Source organism: Lepidochelys kempii, chromosome 4, assembly GCF_965140285.1.
Source record: "Lepidochelys kempii isolate rLepKem1 chromosome 4, rLepKem1.hap1, whole genome shotgun sequence".
Taxonomy (NCBI): domain Eukaryota; kingdom Metazoa; phylum Chordata; order Testudines; family Cheloniidae; genus Lepidochelys; species Lepidochelys kempii.
In genome coordinates this window covers 109,097,347-109,117,797 of record NC_136383.1, presented here as the reverse complement: position 1 = coordinate 109,117,797, position 20,451 = coordinate 109,097,347, and the positions used below count along the sequence as shown (strand labels likewise).

Sequence of the window (20,451 nt, the reverse complement as noted above, 5' to 3'; positions counted from 1 at the left end):
AGATTAAGGTTAAAGGCCACCACAGATGATCAGCATCAAGAGAAGATTGCATCAGAGTCTCTTTACTGGCAAAATGTTTTGAAAAGGCTCATTGCCATTGTGAGAATGCTTGCTACCCAAAACCTAGCACTGTGTGACACTTCAGATCATCTTTATGTGCCAAACAATGGAAACTTCCTTGAAGTTGTGGAGCTGATGGCTGAGTTTGGTGCTCAGGAGCATTGAAAAAGAGTCACTACCCAAGAAATGTAAACACACTGCAACCTTGGAAAAACTATTTAAAATGAGATCATACAGTTACTGGCAACAAAAGTCAAACAGAAGATTGTGGCAGATCTGAAGTCAGCAAGATATTACTCTGTTGTTCTGGATTGCACACGTGATGGAACAAATGACTTTAATGGCGCGTTTTGTAACAACAACAGAGCCTAGTGAAAATGCCCCTGCAATGGTGACTGTCACAGAGCATTTTCTAGAATTTATTGACATTGATGATACTACAGGAGCTGGTATGACAAATGTGCTTCTTAAAAAGCTGGAAGATACGGAAATTGGGATAGCTGACATGAGAGGTCAGGGCTATGATAATGGTGCCAACATGAGGAAAGAACGGAAGAGTGCAGACACGGATACGAGAGTTAAACCCTCAAGCTTTTTTTGTCCCCTGCAGTTCTCATTCATTGAACTTGGTGGTCAGTGATACAGCTGCTGATTTTTTTAATGTAATTCAAAACATCTGTGTATTTTTCTCTGCATCAACTCATCAATGGCAAATTTTGAAGCAACATCTGGGAACATCCTCTCTGACACTGAAACCACTGAGTGCCACATGATGGGAAAGTTGAGTGGAGGCGATAAAGCCTATCAAACACCAAATTGGGAAGATAGATGATGCCATAGTTGCCATTATGGAGGATAATGCTATGACAGGTACTGTTTGTAGAAGAACAGTGGCAGAGGGAAATGGAATCAACGAACATACATAACTTCAAATTTCTGTGTGGCTTAGTGTTGTGGTATGACATACTGTTTGAAATAAATGTTGTAAGCAAGAGACCTCAAGGTTTTGACCTTGATATATCTGGAGCAATGGAACAACTAGACAAAGCAAAGTCATACCTACAGTTTTGCCGGTCAGATGTGGGATTTCAAAACGTTCTGAAGAGTGCACAGAAATTGGCAGAGGAACTTCCCACTAAAGCTATTTTCCCACCCATTCAAGAATATAAGAGTCATCAAAGAAGAAGACATTTTGATTACCAGGCATGTTATAATCCCATAAAAACCCAAAACAAGAATTCAAAGTTGAATTCTTTAACAGGTGCTAGATTGTGCAATACAGTCAGTTGAAGAATGTTTCATGCAGCTCAAGGAACACAGCAGTATATTTGGGATGTTGTATGATATTCCAAAACTCCTCACTATACCTGAAGAAGACCTACACCAGCAATGCAGGGCACTAGAGACAGTGTTGACACATGATGACATGTGTGATATTGATGCGAGTGATTTAGGTGATGAACTGAAAGCCCTTTCAAGATACATTTCAGCAGGATCAACTCCAAAGGCTGTTCTGAATATATGTGCACAAATAAGATGACCACCCTCTTTCCAAATGCTTTTGTTGCTCTGCGCATACTTCCAACACTTCCTGTAACAGTTGCCAGTGGAGAACACAGCTTCTCCAAGCTGAAGTTAATAAAAACACATCTACGCTCCACAACGACACAGGAGAGGCTGGTCGGCCTTGCAACCATCTCAATAGAGCATGAGCTGGCCCAGACTGTTGACCTTCAGAAGGATGCAGTTCAAATCTTTGCAACCAAGAAGGAACGGAAAGCACCACGTTGATTATTCAAACAGATAAAAATGCCAGTGTTTACTATGCAGACAAGAAAATAACAGAACGCCACTACCCATCATCTTCAGCCCCCAACTAAAACCTCTCCAACGCATCATCAAGGATCTACAACCTATCCTGAAGGACACCCCCCCATCACTCTCACAGATCTTGGGAGACAGGCCAGTCCTTGCTTACAGACAGCCCCCCAACCTGAAGCAAATACTCACCAGCAACCACACACCACACAACAGAACCACTAACCCAGGAACCTATCCTTGCAACAAAGCCCGTTGCCAACTGTGTCCACATATCTATTCAGGAGACACCATTATAGGGCCTAATCACATCAGCCACACTATCAGAGGCTCGTTCACCTGCACATCTACCGATGTGATATATGCCATCATGTGCCAGCAATGCCCCTCTGCCATGTACATTGGTCAAACTGGACAGTCTCTACGTAAAAGAATAAATGGACATCAAGAATTATAACATTCAAAAACCAGTCGGAGAACACTTCAATCTCTTTGGTCACTTGATTACAGACCTAAAAGTTGCAATTCTTCAGCAAAAAAACTTCAAAAACAGACTCCAACGAGAGACTGCTGAATTGGAATTAATTTGCAAACTGGATACAATTAACTTAGGCTTGAATAGAGACTGGGAGTGGATGTGTCATTACGCAAAGTAAAACTATTTCCCCATGTTTATTCCCCCCCTCCACCCTGCACTGTTCCTCAGACATTCTTGTCAACTGCTGGAAATGACCCACCTTGATTATCACTACAAAAGGTTTTTCCCCCCCAGTTCTCCTCCTGGTAATAGCTCACCTTAAGTGATCACTCTCTTGTTAGTGTGTATGGTAACACCCATTGTTTCATGTTCTCTGTGTATATAAATCTCCCCACTGTGTTTTCCACTGAATGCATCCGATGAAGTGAGCTGTAGCTCAAGAAAGCTTATGCTCAAATAAATGTGTTAGTCTCTAAGGTGCCACAAGTACTCCTTTTCTATTTGCTGTTCAGGCATTTGAAAGTTAAATGTGCCTTAAAATTTTTAAACAAGGCATTTTAAGTTGTTAATTTTTCTTTATTGGGGTAGGTAGCAGAGCAGTACCATGAGAGGAGTAGAACAGGAAGAAGGCAGAATTGAGACGTTTTAAAGTTTTGGCCCAAGCGAGGTGAAATGGGGGCGTCATTTGAGCTCCCCGCCTCAGTTGCCAAAATGTTGTGGGCTGGCCCTGTATGTAGTTCAGGAACAAGAGTCTTTGGATGCCTTATATGAAGACAATTGAATTTCAGAAGGAGGAGACCACTAACGGGTGCCCCCCGCCCCGCAAAAAAGCTGATTACTGATTAGTTACTGTGGCTACCTGTGCAAATAAAGAAGGAACTGAAACTCATTCATTCTAAATTAGCATATTGAGAGGATGAGTAAATACTTGGCAGGTTAAACATCTGCATTTCTTAAAGGGTGAATGCTTTTGGTTAAGATTATTAGTCTGCATCATATTGTTTTTGCTTCTAAGCACACACTTCAGCAAGTTTCAGATATTAGCGCTTCATTGGGGTTTTCTTAGAGCAGTGGCTCTCAACCTTTCCAGACTATTGGACCCCTTGCAGGAGTCTGATTTGTCTTGTGTACCCCCAAGTTTCACCTCACTTAAAAATGACTTGCTTACAAAATCAGATATAAAAATATAGAAGTGTCACAGCGCACTAGTACTGAAAAGTTGCTTACTTTCTCATTTTTACCATATATATGAAATAAATCAATTGGAATATAAATATTGTACTTCCATTTCAGTGTATAGTATATAGAGCATCATAAACAAATCACTGTCTGTGTGAAATTTTAGTTTGTAGTGACTTCGCTAGCCTGTTGTAAAACTAGGCAAATATCTAGATGAGTTGATGTATCCCCGGGTAGATCTCTGCGTACCCCCAGGCGTACACATAGCACTGGTTGAGAATCACTGTTTTAGAGGATGAGAAGGAAAGACCAAAGTTGTTCATTTAAAGTAAATTATAGGGTGGATACTTGGATGTAGTAAATGCTGATTTAATGTTACCATAGAACAAGTGGTTCTTGACCATTTCAATACTATTATACCCCCAATTTCCATCCCAGGAGCCTCCTCCCATCTAGCCGGGACCTCCTTTTCAGTTAGCATTTGGGAAGGGCTAGGTGGTCAGGAATCCCTGCTTTAGAATAATCAAGAAAGGGACATTGAGGGCTGGTTTATCCCCTTCTTGTAACTACCTACGCATAGACTCTTATTCTACCTATTTGCGTTTTGTTGTCCACATATGGTGTTTGTTCATAAACACTGCAAAGCCCACTTACTTGCAAAAGCTAAAATGTTAACTCACAAACACTTCATGTACCTGTACATAGCAGCATGCCATAAACATGTTACAAAAAAATATTAAATAAAATCACCTAAACATCTTCTATTGAATATACTGTTGACATTCTGAGATTGAAAACTTCGCTAATTGGAGTTACATTTTATGTCCAGGTAAGGAGTGAAGGATATTAACGATGAGCATTACAAGTACTGGACTCTTCTCAAATGATAGTATAGTATTCTATTCCATTCCAACTGCCAATGTATGGGCTATACATCTGCCAAGACCCCCTTCAACACAAAAATCTAGCACAAAAAACAAAGGGGAAAAATCTATTTCCATAAGATTGCATGGAGTAAATATATTTCTGGTAACATGTAGAAAAATCTTTTGACATGTGCTGGCATATCTACCAATCTATTCTCATCTTACAATTTCTTCAAAATCAACTAGAACTATCTGTGTGGAATGAAGGGAGAATGGGTAAAATTTTCAAAAACCTCCCAAGTGATTCCTCATGCTTATCTACACGTGCAGTTATTTCCCAATAGCTATTCCAGCATAACTTTGTGTGGAAACTCTTATTCTGGAATAAGAATACCCTTTTCCAAGTTAGCTTAACCTACTTTGGAACTGGATTAAGCAACACCAGAAAAAGGCAATGCTGGTGAGTATTTGCTTCAGGTTCAGGGGCTGTCTGTAAATGAGGACTGGCCTGTCTCCCAAGATCTGTGAGAGTGAGGGATAGTCCTTCAGGATAGGTTGTAGATCCTTGATAATGCACTGGAGAGGTTTGGGAGAAAGGCCAGTCCTCGCTTACAGACAACCTCCCAACCTGAAGCAAATACTCACCAGCAACCACACAACAAAAACACTAACCCAGGAACCTATCCTTGCAACAAAGCCCGTTGCCAACTCTGTCCATATATCTATTCAAGGTACACCATCATAGGACCTAATCACATCACCCACACCATAAGAGGCTCATTCACCTGCACATCTACCAATGGGATATATGCCATCATGTGCCAACAATGCCCCTCTGCTGTGTACATTGGCCAAACCAGACAGTCTCTATGCAAAAGAATAAATGAACACAAATCAGACATCAAGAATTGTAACATTCAAAAACCAGTCGGAGAACACTTCAGCCTCCCTGGTCACTCAATTTCAGACCAAAAGTCTCAATTATCTAACAAAAAAAACCTTCAAAAACAGACTCCAAGAAGAAACTGCAGAATTGGAATTAATTTGCAAACTGGACACTGTTAAATTAGGCTTGAATAAAGACTGGGAGTGGATGGGTCATTACACAAAGTAAAAACTATTTCCCCGTGTTAATTTTTCCGCCTACTGTTACTCACACCTTCTTGTCAACTGTTTGAAATGCGCCATCCTGATTATCACTACAAAAGGTTTTTTTCACCTGCTGATAATAGCCCACCTTAATTAATTGGTCTAATTACAGTTGGTATGGCAACACCCATTTTTTATGTTCTCTGTGTGTGTGTGTTTTTGTCTGTGTGTGTATATCTATATCTATATCTTCCTACTGTATTTTCCACTGCATGCATCTGATGAAGTGGGTTTTAGCCCACGAAAGCTTATGCCCAAATAAATTTGTTAGTCTCTAAGGTGCCACAAGTATTCCTCAGTTTTTTTGCTGATACAGAGTAACACGGCTACCACTCTGAAATCTGTAAACATGATATATCTTGATTTTATAGATACTAAGGTCAGAAGGGACCATTATGATCATCTAGTCCAACCTCCTTCACAGTGCAGGTCACAGAATCTCACCCACCCACTCCTGCGAAAAACCTCTCACCTATGTCTGAGCTATTGAAGTCCTCAAATGGTGGTTTAAAGACTTCAAGGAGCAGAGAATCCTCCAGCAAGTGACCCGTGCCCCATGCTACAGAGGAAGGCGAAAAACCTCCAGGGCCTCTTCCAAGCTGCCTTGGAGGAAAATTCCTTCCCGACCCCAAATATGGCGATCAGCTAAACCCTGAGCATGTGGGCAAGATTCACCAGCCAGATACCCAGGAAAGAATTTTCTGTAGTAACTCAGATTCCACCCCATCTAACATCCCATCACAGGCCATTGGGCCTATTTACCATGAATATTTAAAGATCAGTTAATTACCAAAATCATGTTATCCCATCATACCATCTTCTCCATAAACTTATCGAATTTAATCTTAAAGCCAGGTAGGTCTTTTGCCCCCACTACTTCTCTTGGAAGCCTATTCCAAAAGTTCGCTCCTCTGATGGTTAGAAACCTTCATCTAATTTCAAGTCTAAACTTCCCAATGACCAGTTTATATCCATTTGTTCTTGTGTCCACATTGGTACTGAGCTTAAATAATTCCTCTCCCTCTCCGGTATTTATCCCTCTGATATATTTATAGAGAGCAATCATATCTCCCCTCAACCTTCTTTTAGTTAGGCTAAACAAGCCAAGCTCAGTGAGTCTCCTTTCATAAGACAGGTTTTCCATTCCTCGGATCATCCTAGTAGCCCTTCTCTGTACCTGTTCCAGTTTGAATTCATCCTTCTTAAACATGAGACCAGAACTGCACACAGTATTCCAGGTTTGGTCTCACCAGTGCCTTGTATAACGGTACTAAAACCTCCTTATCTCTACTGGAAATACCTCGCCTGATGCATCCCAAGACCGCATTAGCTTTTTTCACGGCCATATCACGTTGGCAGCTCATAGTCATCCTATGATCAACCAATACTCAAAGGTCCTTCTCCTCCTCCATTACTTCTAATTGATGCGTCCCCAACTTATAACTAAAATTCTTGTTATTAATTCCTAAATGCATAACCTTACACTTCTCACTATTAAATTTCATCCTATTACTATTACTCCAGTCTACAAGGTCATCCAAATCTTTCTGTATGATTTCCCGGTCCTTCTCTAAATTGGCAATACCTGCCAGCTTTGTATCATCCACAAAGTTTATTAGCACACTCCCACTTTTTGTGTCAAGGTCAGTAATAAAAAGATTGGTCCCAAAACTGATCCCTGAGGAACTCCACTTGTAACCTCCCTCCAGCCTGACAGTTCACCTTTCAGTAGGTCCCGCTGTAGTCTCCCTGTTAACCAATTCCTTATCCACCTTTCAGTTTTCATATTGATCCCCATCTTTTCCAATTAAATAATAATTCCCCATGTGGCACGGTATCAAACGCCTTACTGAAATCTAGGTGGATTAAATTAGATCCACTGCATTTTCTTTGTCTAAAAAATCTGTTACTTTCTCAAAGAAGGAGATCAGGTTGGTTTGGCACAATCTACCTTTTGTAAAACCATGTTGTATTTTGTCCCATTTACCATTGACCTCAGTATCCTTAACTACTTTCTCCTTCAAAATTTTTTCCAAGACCTTGCATACTACAGATGCTAAACTAACAGGCCTGTAGTTACCCGGATCACTGTTTTTTCCTTTCTTAAAAATAGGAACTATGTTAGCAGTTCTCCAGCCATATGGTACAACCCCTGAGTTTACAGATTCATTAAAAATTCTTGCTAATGGGCTTGCAATTTCATGTGCCAATTCCTTTAATATTCTTGGATGAAGATTATCTGGGCCCCCCAATTTAGTCCCATTAAGCTGTTCGAGTTTCGCTTCTACCTCAGATATGGTAATATCTACCTCCATATCCTCATTCCCATTTGTCATGCTACCATTATCCCTAAGATCCTCTTTAGCCTTATTAAAGACTGAGGACATAGTATTTGTTTAGATATTGGGCCATGCCTAGATTATCCTTGACCTCCACTCCATCCTCAGTGTTTAGCGGTCCCACTTCTTCTTTCTTTGTTTTCTTCTTATTTATATGGCTGTAGAACCTTTTACTATTGGTTTTAATTCCCTTTGCAAGGTCCAACTCTACTTGACTTTTAGGCTTTCTCACTTTATCCCTACATGTTCTGACCTCAATAAGGTAGCTTTCCATGCTGATCCCTCCCATCTTCCACTCCCTGTATGCTTTCCGCTTTTTCTTAATCACCTCTCTGAGAGCTTGCTCCTCCAGCTTGGTCTACAACTCCTGCCTATGAATTTTTTCCCCTTTCTTGGGATGCAGGCTTCTGATAGCTTCTGCAGCTTTGATTTAAAGTAATCCCAGGCCTCCTCTGCCTTTAGATCCATAAGTTCTTCAATCCAATCCACTTCCCTAACTAATTTCCTTAATTTTTGAAAATCAGCCCTTTTGAAATCAAAAACCCTAGTCGCAGATTTATTTTTGTTAATCCTTCCGTTCAGTTTGAACTGAATTAGCTCATGATCACTCGAACCAAGATTGTCCCCTACAACCATTTCTTCTGTGATGTTCTCATTATTCACCAAAATCAAATCTAAAATGGCATCCCCTCTAGTCGGTTCAGCAACTACTTGATGAAGGAATCCAGGAAAATCTGAGCCCTATTATTATTACTAGCACTCGTCCTCCAGTCTATATCTGGGAAGTTAAAGTCTCCCATGATCACGCAGTTTCCGTTAGTATTTACTTCATTAAAAACATCCATATCCAAATTAGATCCCGGCGGTCTATAGCACACCCCAAGTATTATCACAGGGAGGGCTCTAGTAATTTTCTTCCCCAATGTGATTTTTGCCCAGACAGACTCTGTCTTATCCATTCCATTGCTTCTTATTTCTTTACATTCTACCTCCTCATTGATACACAGTGCTACTCCACCACCTTTACCCTTATTTCTGTCTTTCCTAAACAGCACATACCCTTCAATACCCATAGTCCAGTCATGACGACTATTCCACCATGTTTCTGTTATCCCTATAATATCTGGTTTCACTTCCTGCACCAGTAGCTCTGGTTCCTCCATTTTGTTACCTAGGCTCCTCACATTAGTGTGCAAAGATCTTAACTTTTGCTGTTTGGCCTCGCTCACATTCTGTACCCTATTAGACATGGTCATTCTACAGCCAGTATAACCTATTAGACTGGTATCCACATGGCCCTTCCTCCTTACATACATTCTCCTACCCACAGCTGTATCCTTTCTTACTTCGTTTTCTTCCCTCTCAATGCTAAAATCCGGTGTGGAGATTACCTGGACATCTCCCCCAAATTCCTAGTTTAAAGTTCTCTTAATCAGTTCTGCCAGCCTCCATCCTAGAAGTCTATTTCCTTCCCTACTCAGATGAAGTCCATCCCAAGAGAACTGTCCTCTGTCCATGAATGCATCCCAGTGGCCATACATCCCAAAGCCCTCCTTATAGCACCACTACCTAAGCCATCTGTTGATAGTCATAATCTTGTCACACCTTTGTTGCCCTTCTCTAGAAACAGGCAGAATCCCTCTGAAGATCACCTGAGCCTTGATTTCCTTAAGCGTCTTCCCCAGCCTAGCATAGTCTCCCTTTATACTTTCCAGCGAGAATCTAGCCGTATCATTTGTTCCCACATGAAGGATAATTAGAGGATTCTTCCCTGCTCCCTTTAGGATCCTTTTCAACCTCAGGTCTACATCCTGTATCTTAGCACCTGGAAGGCAGCACACCCTTCTATTCTCTGGATCAGCTCTGGTTAGAAGCCAGTCTATTCTTCTCAGTAAAGAGTCCCCAATCACATAGACCTGCCTTTTCCTGATGATGGTGCTCTTCTCCCATCTATCCCCTTTTCCCTCTGGCTGCAAGTTCTTTCTATTCCTGTTCTCCCTTGTAATCCTCTTCAACCCATCCTGTATCCTCCTTTTAGTGAGACTTTTGATGCAGTCCCACATAACATTCTCAAGGAAATGTGATCTAGATGAAATTATTATAAGGTGAGCACACAGTTGGTTGAAAAACTGGACTCAGAGTAATTATCAATGGTTTGGTGTCAAACTGAGAGGATGTATCTAGTTGGGTCCTTCACATAATCTGTCCTGGGTCCAGTGCTATTCAACGTTTCCATCAATGACTTGAATAATGGATTGGAGAAAGTGCTTATAAAATTGGGGGATGTCACCAAGTTTGGAGGAATTGCAAGCACTTTGGAAGACAGGATTAGAATTCAAAACGACCTTGAAAAATTGGACAAATGATCTGAAATCAACAAGATGAAATTCAGAAAAGACAAATGCGAAGTACTACACTTGGGAAGTAAAAATCAAAAGCACAACTACATAATGGGGAACAACTGAATAGGCAGTAGTACCACTGAAAAAGATCTGGGTTTAAAGTGGATCACAAATTGAATATGAGTCAACAATATGATGCAGTTGTGAAAACGGTTAATATAATCCTTGACTGTATTAGTAATAGAAGTGTCACATGTGAGGTAATTGTCCCACTGTACTCATCACTGGTAAGGCCTCAGCTGGAGTGTTATATCCAGTTCTAGGTGCCATATTTTAGAAAAGATGTGTACAAATTGTGGACTCCAGAGGAGAGCAACAAAAATGATAAAAGGTTTAGAAAATCTGACTTATGAAAAAGTTTTAAAAATTTGTCTAGTCTTGAGAAGAGAATGCTGAAGAAGGACCTGATAAGTCTTCAAATGTGTTAAGATATGTCATAAAGAAGATAGTGATCAATTATACTATGTCCACTGAAGGTAGGTCAAGAAGTAATGGGCTTAATCTGCTGCAAGGGAGATTTAGTTTAGATATTAGGACGAACTTTCTAACTATAAGGTTAGTTAAGCTCTAGAATAGGCTTCCAAGGCAGGTTGTGGAATCCTTGCCAGTGGAGGTTTTTAGGAACAGGTTTAATATCTATCAGGGATGGGCTAGTTATACTTATTCCTGCCTCAGTGTGTGGGGTGGACGAGATGACCCTTTCCAGAACTACATTTCTATGATTCTGTGATCTTTCGTGTATAGACAAGACCTAAGTCCTATTTTAAAAACTCATTTAGCAGCCAAAGTCTCTTTGAAAGATAATGAGTTCCTAAGTCACTTTTAAATTCTAAGTTATGTAGTAACTTTAAAAATTTTTTACCCAATATACCCTTTTCATTGTATATAAAATGGCCTGCTGTAACACCTAGGCTACTAAGAATAATTTTGAAGAAGCTTTTACTGAGGATCCTTTATAACTTTACTTCATCAGCACAGATATTGGACTACATATGAAACAATATATCTCAGGATTTTATATTACTGCTCATCACTATAGTATCTGAGTACATACGGTGACATGAAATCCCAAACCAGATGAAACTCACCTGGGTTTCCTGTTTTGTTACAAATATGTAACTTGTGGCAGATTTGTGAACTTGGGCTGAATTTCAGACCCACTGAAAGGATTTATGGTTCTGACCCTCACCACGGCAAAACTCTGTGCTTTCAACCTGAATTTCAAAACAAAAGTCACTGGCTGTGAACTCAACCAAGTCCATCTTCCTCCTCCCCACCCCCATCCATTGTGGTGTTTGGCACTTTAGGCAGTGGGAAGCTGGGGCAGAGTAGGACCTCTGAGAATAATCAAACAAGTTATTTTATCTGAAAGACACTAAATATTAGGCAAATAGATGACATCTGCAGTGCTGCATTGATATGTGGTTTCATCTGTTATATAGCACTAATGTAAGTGCCGCCAATCACAAACATTTCCCCAGAAAATGTTTCATGGCATCTCTTTGTTGAACAGAGTAAAAATAACTAGACTTTCCCAATGAAAACTGGGCCAGGAGACCCAGGATCTTCCCTGCGAAAATATTGAAAAATTATGTTTGGAAAATGTGTTTTTATGTGCACAGAGAGGCTGTCAATATTTCTTTGTAGCTAGGCTTGTAATCAACTTTCCAGCTCACTCCTACACCAGCCAGGAAGCAGGTCTCCATTCGTAAATGCCCAAATGGTTTTGATCAAGGTAGACCTTAGAAAATCAGATATTAGGGATGGTTGAGGTTTACCGTCTTAAAAATGTCATCTGTCTTCAGTCTTGTCTGTCATATATGTCTGACAAATATTGTGCTACCTTTTTATGGTATTTGGGCTGGCTTATTACATTGTGTTGTATTATAAACAACTAGAAAACTGTTTTGTCATCTACAGCAATTGTTCATTATGGAAGATATCTCACTACTGAGGGTGAGCAGGGAATCAAGGGAGGGTCTTCACCAAGATGGCAGCTTCTGCCCTGGCCCTTATGCGGCTCACCTATGTGCAGCAATGTTCCCTCCCTCCCCACACCCCAGCGACAGCAGTGTGGTGTGGGAAAGTTACCCTTAATGGGGCAAGAAACAAAGCAGTTCTGCAGGAGCAGATTGCCCAGTATCTTAATGAGAGTTTCCTGGAGACCTCCAAGGCAGATTTCTGTGAAGGGAGGGAGTCAATCGACACCCTGTTCTGCCACTCAGTCTAGGCATGTGGTGGTACGCACAACAAACAGACACAAGCCTGCTTTCTGCAACCCGCCTGCCCCCCAACAACTCGCTTCAGCGATTCACAAAATCAAAGCCACTTACCAGGGGCCTCCTTTCCTGTTTGTGCTTCCCCAAGATCCAACAGCTGTGACTGGCTAGCCTCCTCCTGGGTAGAGAAGAGCTCTGGGCTGCATGCATCTCTCACCTCCAAGTCGTCCTCTGCCTCTGGGTCCCCCTCACACACCTTGTCCCAGATTTCCTCCTCCTGGCTTGGTCAACTCTCGACTGGCACACGAGCCATCGCAGTATCCTCAGTCGCCTTTGCAGTGGAGGTGGGGTCGCCACCGAGTATTACATCCAGCTCTTTGTAGAACCAGCAGCTCGTGGGCGCAGCACTGGAGTGGCGGTTTGCCTCCCACGCCTTGTGGTGTAGGCATTCGGCAGCTCTTTCACTTTGACCCTGCACTGAAGTGTGATCCAGTCATGGCCCCTTTCTGTCATGCATTGTGAAATCTGTCCATAGGTATCATAATTCCTACGGCTGGAGCGTAGCTGGGACTGGACAGCCTCCTCTCCCCAAATGCTGATGAGATCCAGCAGCTCAGCATTGCTCCAAGTGGGGGATTGCCTGGTGTGTAAAGCAGGCATGGCACCTGGAAAGATGCACTGAGACCACTGCACATGTCACCAAGCAAACAGGAAGGGGACTTTCAAAATTCCCAAGGAATTTACAGGGTGGAGATGACGGTTGGTTACCTGAGGGCAGGGCAGTAGAGTTCAAACAGATGACCAGAGAAGCGAGAACAGGCATTGTGGGACACCTCTTGGAGGCCCATCGCAGCGCTGTAATCGCTAGGGTGTCTACACTGGCACTGTGGCCCTGTACCCCGGCGCAGACAGCTGTATGCCTCTCATTGGGGTGGTTTTTTTACAGCACTGAAACTGCACAGTTTCTATGCACTAAGTGGCTTGGCTGTCTGTACACCTCGGGAGTTACAACACAGACAGCTTCTTTACTGCACAGAAACTTGCCAGTGTAGCCAGGCCTAACTTAATCATGTCATGAACCAAAGCAGTTGTGTCCTTGCCAGGATATTGTTGTAACAAGTTTACTGTTTAATGGGAGTTGTTCCACAGACAGAAGTCTTTTAATTGATCTTTAAACACAAACCGCCCAACAGAAGTATTCCTGGGGGATATCTACTGAATGATGTCACATGCCAGAATAACTAATTGTGCATTTGCCAAAAAATTACATACTTGCCATGTGATTGTTTGCCATCCAGTGTTGTCACTTAACATGAGTCACACCAATGACATCACTTACCTGCTGCATAACTTGTGGGTTACGTAATCAGTTGCCGAATAGGACTACCTATGGTTATTTTGGCCTGCTGCTTCACTGCTCTATGGCCAGACGAGGATGTAAGTATCTACGGTACCACAGCAAGAGGATGATGGGGCATTACCTGACAGTGCACATTCAAAGCCATTTTCAGCTCCTAGAAGAACGTTGAAATAACTCTTGATCCAACCAAGTGGAGCTTTATCAAATGGTAGTAAGTGGAGGTAAAGCACAGTAGGAACCTCCTTTGCTCTAAGAGTAAAGTGCATAACCAGTCATACACTGTGGCACCCTCTTCTTCTCTAGAAATCTGGAAACCGCTCAGTCTACCACTCCCCCTGCACCATGTGTCTGTTCTGTCTATTTAGATTGTAAACTCTTGCAGGGCCGGGATGTCTTTTTGTTCTCTTTGTACAGCACCTACCACAATGGGGTCTTGATCCATGACTAGGGTTCCTAGGCACAATGGTAATACAAATAATAAATAATATTTTCCCATGTTTCCTGACAAGTAAATCACTTTTCCCAACTTCCTACATTTCATTTTTGATCAACTAATAACATACCATATGTGAATAGCATCTGGTGTGGCCTCCGTTGTGTTAAGAGTTATATAACACAATTCTAATGAGGTATCTCTAGATGGTGGAGATGTGATAGTCTTCACATAGATGAAGGTGGAGCTAGTTGCTCATTATAAACCTGATTTTGACCTACTTGTTTACCTTTAATATCCATCTGAAAGTTTAGTTCAGGTTAGAATTTTTATAGAAAATTTGGGGAAAACTGGGCACGGTAAATTTGGGATTTGATTGTTCAAAACCATAAGTGGTTTACATCTCTCATACATATTCTGACATTTTTGATTTATCATAATTCCAAAATGTTTGGACTTCAAAACTCTGAATTTGGTTTATTTTGTTTTTCTGCTCCCATACAACATTAGTGACTTTTGTTGGATTGAAGGGTACGATGTAGAGGACTTTATTTAGTTATTAAAAAGCATTAAAGATTAAATGATTATTAAAGATTATTAAAAAGATATAAAAAGTTTTTATTCCCAAGTGCTATACTTAAAGGATGTATCCATAATGCCAGCTGTTTAGTTTTAACAGAAATAAAAAGATCAATAACTTGACACACAACTTATTTTAGTAACAGTTTTATTCCTTGATTTTCAGTGAAAATTAACTAGATAGATTTTTTTAAAATAAAAGCTTACATAGTTTGAACAAAATAAACCATGCAGATAAATGGGAGGAAAGCATTTTGTATTTCATATGGAAGAAAAGTGGAATCAGATAGATACAGTCCTCTTGTCTGTAATTTGATGGAAACTCAGTACAAAAATCTTCTATAGATTCTGTTACATTCTTTCTAGATTATGTGCCATGAAATCACTACCTTAAAAACAGAATTGGGGAAATTGCAACAGAAAAGGCAATTGAGTAAACATAATTTAATTCTATCTCAAAATGCAGACAAATTAGTAGAAAATAGTAACTGTTTCCAAAAATAATACTGCAATGACAGTTATCATCCCCCTCCCTCCACAAACACAGGGCATGATCTGAGGAATAGTAAATGTGAAAATGCAAAGGTTTATAAGAAAAGGAGTACTAATGGCACCTTAGTGACTAACCAATTTATAAGGTTTAAAAGAATGTTGTTCCTGTCAGGTAAGCACAGTAAAGAGATGGAAATCAGTTTGACTTTTTACAATGACTTATTAAGCAGTGCATTAAGAAATGGAGCCTGGATTTATTCATTTCAGTACAAACTGAACAACTTTAATGGTTCATGGTCTCTATTCTTACATTACAAAACAATATTTTCAAACCCCGAGGAATGCTGAGAAGGGAAGAGAAGTAGAAAAACTGACAATTTAAAGTGAAGTTAGAATAAATGTATCTCAACCTCCATGAACTATGGACTTCTGGAATGCTATTGTGTTGGTGGCATAGGGTGTAAATTTCTTTTGTATGAAGATAGATATCAATTCTTAAATGTACATTGATATTCTGATGTTGAACATTTGATTTTTGAGGGTTTTTAAATTTTTGTTTTTAGTCTTTGTTTTTTTAGCTCTAACCATTAAACACAGCAGTTATGTAAAAGTAAAAAGGAATGGGAGAAAATAGAAGTCCACAGTCAATGTGTATGATTATGATAACTAATAATGTTTTATTAACAGCATTTTTGCACATGATTTATTGATAAGACTACAGCATAAAGCTACATTTAAAAAAAAGTTTTTGCATAGCTCTTAAAAATGTCACAACTTTGCCTTTGCAATTGGTTAACATTGCTGTGACATTTTAAAAAATGCTATGTATTAAATACAGGAAGTATCCAGGTAACACTGCAAATATGGATGCAAAAATGAGTTAATTCTCCCAAGCAACTGAAAGGTTTTTAAGAATGAGAATTGACATTAGGAATCCTGTAAATTTACAAAAAAACACATTGCCCAATGTAAATAGCCACAGTGTAGGGAAGGGACATAAAAAGGGGCACATGGGAGGGGGGAATAGTGACTGTTAAGGGCAGTGGTTCTCAGTCTATTTACCATTGTGGGCCACATCCAATACCACCTGTATGGCCCTGAGGATGTCACACGGGCCACATCTCTGTGTTGATTGGGCTGCAGCCAGCCCATGGGCCTCAGGTTGAGAACGACTTGTCAAGGGCATGGGAAATGGAGCCACCCGGGGTGAACGTTTGAGTGGAATGGAAGAAGCTGTGCAAGGATGAGTATGATCTGTGGGGTAGCAAGTCCATTCCTACTCAGCTAGCAGCCTCCGTACAGACTCCTATTCTGGAGGAATTTGTAGTCATTCGAAAAGAGCTAAAGAAATTCTCAAAACACTTTAAAATGGAGTTAAGATTGCAGATATGCTTCACTAACTTAACAGAGGTAGGAAGCTTTACAACAACACTGTAGATTTTAAAAAGTGCTTTTTAAAAAGTTAACATATTAAAAACAAATAGCAGCTGGGAAGTATAAAAGTGGACACTGAGCGGTCTTCAAATAGCCTTAACTCTGGCCAAGGTTACTACCCTGAAATCAGAAGTCAACCTTATCCATAAACTTCATAATTCCTCAATGCTACCAGTCCCATTATATGCTCTCAGTGACATTAGAGAAGTTCTGCAGTTTTGTCTATCAGAATTTACCATTAGTGAAACCATTGAATAATTATATGTTTATGTATGGTGGATGTCTGCAACTTAATACAAATAGGATAAACTAGAAAGCCACTTTTCAAAGTTAAATAACTTAATGGTTTAAAAAGCTGTTTGCCACACTTACTACTTAATGTATTTCTGACATTTAGTCACAACAGAGAGCCAATCATCTGAAAGAAACAGGAAACACTACTTTTTAGATAAGTTTCTTTTAAATTAAGCATTATTTATTGTGAAGAAAAATGCATTTCAACTGACTAGCTTCATGCCATGTTTCAGCCCCATGTGAACAAAAGCAGCTGTGTTGGAAATCCATGGGGGAAAAATGGTTTAAGCTGGAAATGGCAACTTGCCCTTAACGATAGCAGTGCTGTGGATGCATCACTAAAAGAAAAGGTCCAAAAGTTTTCAGGTGCACCTCAACTGCTGTCAGTTTAATGGAAGCAATCTGCCTTTCAGTTCTTGTAGGACAAGATTTGCTCGAGTGCTTTGCCTACTGCTAAAGCTTTCCCTTTGTGTATAATATGGATGATTTAGAAGAAGCTGTGTCAGCACTGATTTATACATTGACAGCTAAGGATAATAAGATATGGGCAAACATACAGCTCACCCTTTTACAGATTAACCTGCAGACTGCATTAGGCAAATTTGATGGCATTAAAAGATTTTGCCAATTTGTCTGGAAACAATTTCTCTTTTGTGTTGCGTCAAGGGTAACATTTCATGCCATTGTACTAATTTAAATGGCTTTGATAAATTGTTCCAGAGGTTAGAGAATAGTACTATAGATATATTTTGCCTCTTTAAAATAAAAAGGCTATTAACATAATTGTTAAATGAAATTAATTAGTTAAAATCAAAAGAGTTCTTAGGAACATAGGTTTAAAGAAAAACACACTGCAGTACAAATATTGTGCCAAAATGATTAAAAAATGTGGTCAGGAAATTATATTTTGGTTTTTGTTTCTAGTAAACAGAAACACTATTCCAGTACAGCTACAATAGTATAGTGTTTCTGTTTACTAGAAACTAAAAGAAAAATACATATGAAACTTCAGAGGCAATGTAAAAGTTGCTATATTACAATGAAAAAAGATGTAATGATTTCTTATCCAAGTAGAGGGTTACCACAGGTTCACAAAAATCTCTGGAAGTGCTTTAGTAAAAGCCTTATTAGCGCTGATAGGTAGTATGTAATGAGAAACACAAGGGGTAAAGTTCATTTGTATTATGCTCATATTCTTAGTATTGTTCAGCTGTGTAGAAACGTGGATTTCGTATCTGAGTGGTTGTTAATTTCAGAAAAGTGTGTATCTTTCTTTTTTCAGAGGAGTCATGTAGTATGTACTGTATTAATGTTTTGAGTTGAAAAAAGTAATAACATCCTTCAGAGAAAAGTTTGTAAATTTTTCATAACTTTAAGATTAATAATGTATGAGATGGCATTGCTGAGTTTTATTTCCAGAATTCAAGTGCTCCTTTATTACATCCTATCTGCATATAGTTACAAAGAACACAAACTATGCAAAAATCATACACTGAACGTTATTGCAGAACAAATGCTAGATATATTTGGAGCAGAATTAAAGAATGTAACTAAGAAAATGTGTATGCCTAGGACAATGTTGTTTCTTCATTTCGAACAATTCTAGAAGGAAACTGCCTTTGAAAAACTCTAAAAGTGGTCTCTCTTGCTCTTTCTTGCCAAGGATAGTGAAATTAACATGCAGCTGGTCTTCTCTGATAAATGGATTCTGTTAGGTCACTGAGGGGATGCATGTGACATTAAGTGATTTACAGTCCTTTACCTTAATGAAATTGTTTCAGTGAGATGACGCTGAGAGCTTTTAATGGATAGCTTTTCTTGATGTAATGAAATTGCATTCCTTTGGCATTTAATATAAGGTGCAGTTATTATTTACTGGAGCTTTCCCAGAGCTGCTGTTTTACGCAGACAGTTCAGAACAAAAAGAGATTTCAGTGGCAGCATCAAGGCCAGAATGGCGTGTGACATTCTTAAGCAGATGAGTGTATTTGTGAGAGCGTTTCAGTTACTGTGGCCTAGCTACACAGATCCTTTAGGAGGCTTTCTTACACAGCGTTCATCTCTTTTACCTATTCCCTCATAATCTGTTTAACAGGCAACTGGATTACAACCAGATCAGCTGTATTGAAGATGGGGCATTTAGGGCTCTACGCGACCTGGAAGTGCTGTAAGTACTGCTTGTATCTCTTACTTTTAACTGGAGCTCAGTATCTAGGGAGTACTAATGTAAAAGCTTATCTGCTAGCTGCAGCCTGGGAACAAAATGGTCTAGTGAAAAGATGTCTTAAAATAATCCACTGTGATGTGTTGTAGAATGGTAAATATATGTATAAAGACATATTATTTTGCTCACCCAGAAAAGCATTTAACAAAATAATCAGATGACATGTATTGTAAGAAAGAGACACTTCCTGAAAAAAAAAGTACTAATGCATCCATTATTTTTGTGAAATATTTTTCATTGCTGAAGTGCTACACACTTTAATATTGCTTTTGTTATGTAATTTGTTGTAGATAACCTCTATCTGCCTGTTTATCTATCTATATCAAAATGATAAATACATTGAATACATTTGTAATAACTGTTTTCATTAAGCTACTTTTTCAGTAAACAGAACCGTGATATCTGCTATGTAGCCTGTCCATTCATTATTAAATGCTTTTTAACTGGGTTTTTTTTATACACAATGTATTTATGGCATTGATTGAAGGGTTGGGTTGCACGTTGCCTTGCTTACTTTTTTCTCATGTTGAAATTGCTGTCAAATGAGGATAAAGGTAACAAAATAATCTACAATGACCCTTGACCTGAAAATAGTGACTATGATGAGTAAAATGTCTAATTCCTAAAGAATTTGAGGCACAGGATACATTCTTTAAATATTTCCTCTGTCAATCAAAGTGTCACATTCCTTGGTTACTTTTATACATTTAAAGAAAGCAGGAGACTTTTTTCTCTACCAATAATAGTGCTTCTCTGGATGTCGTTTTAAATCACCCTGACTTCAAACGACTTGGAAACCCAACGCTAAATTAAATTGGTGGGGGGAGAGAGCTTTAATTCTTAACTTAATTTTTGTTAGTAATTATGTAAAATCAAGAAGCTTTTCCGAGAACACACATTATCTTTTTATGAATAGAATCCAAAGGATAAAATATGAGCAACTTAGGGGAAAGGTGGCAGTTATTCAGCAGCTATTGAGCTAATCTATGATTACTATGAGTGGGTAGCTGTGACTATTTGTTTTTAATTTTTAACGTTTTATCACATTTCTTGGTTTTAAGTCATTAGAGTCAAGTAACCAGATAACTAAAATGTTGCTTTCTCTTTTTTAAAATGTGTTAAAAT

The 20,451-nt window shown here is 39.4% G+C and overlaps 1 protein-coding gene across 13 annotated transcripts in view; it reads left to right on the top strand.

Moving 5' to 3' along the window:
- SLIT2 (slit guidance ligand 2) overlaps positions 1-20,451 on the top strand; it is a 424,023-nt gene that overhangs the window by 255,603 nt on the left and 147,969 nt on the right. For all 13 annotated transcript variants that reach the window (XM_073342401.1, XM_073342399.1, XM_073342407.2 and 10 more), the window contains exon 6: positions 19,198-19,269. In XM_073342401.1, coding sequence (XP_073198502.1) covers positions 19,198-19,269 — 72 coding nt within the window. The remainder of the gene's footprint in view (positions 1-19,197; positions 19,270-20,451) is intronic.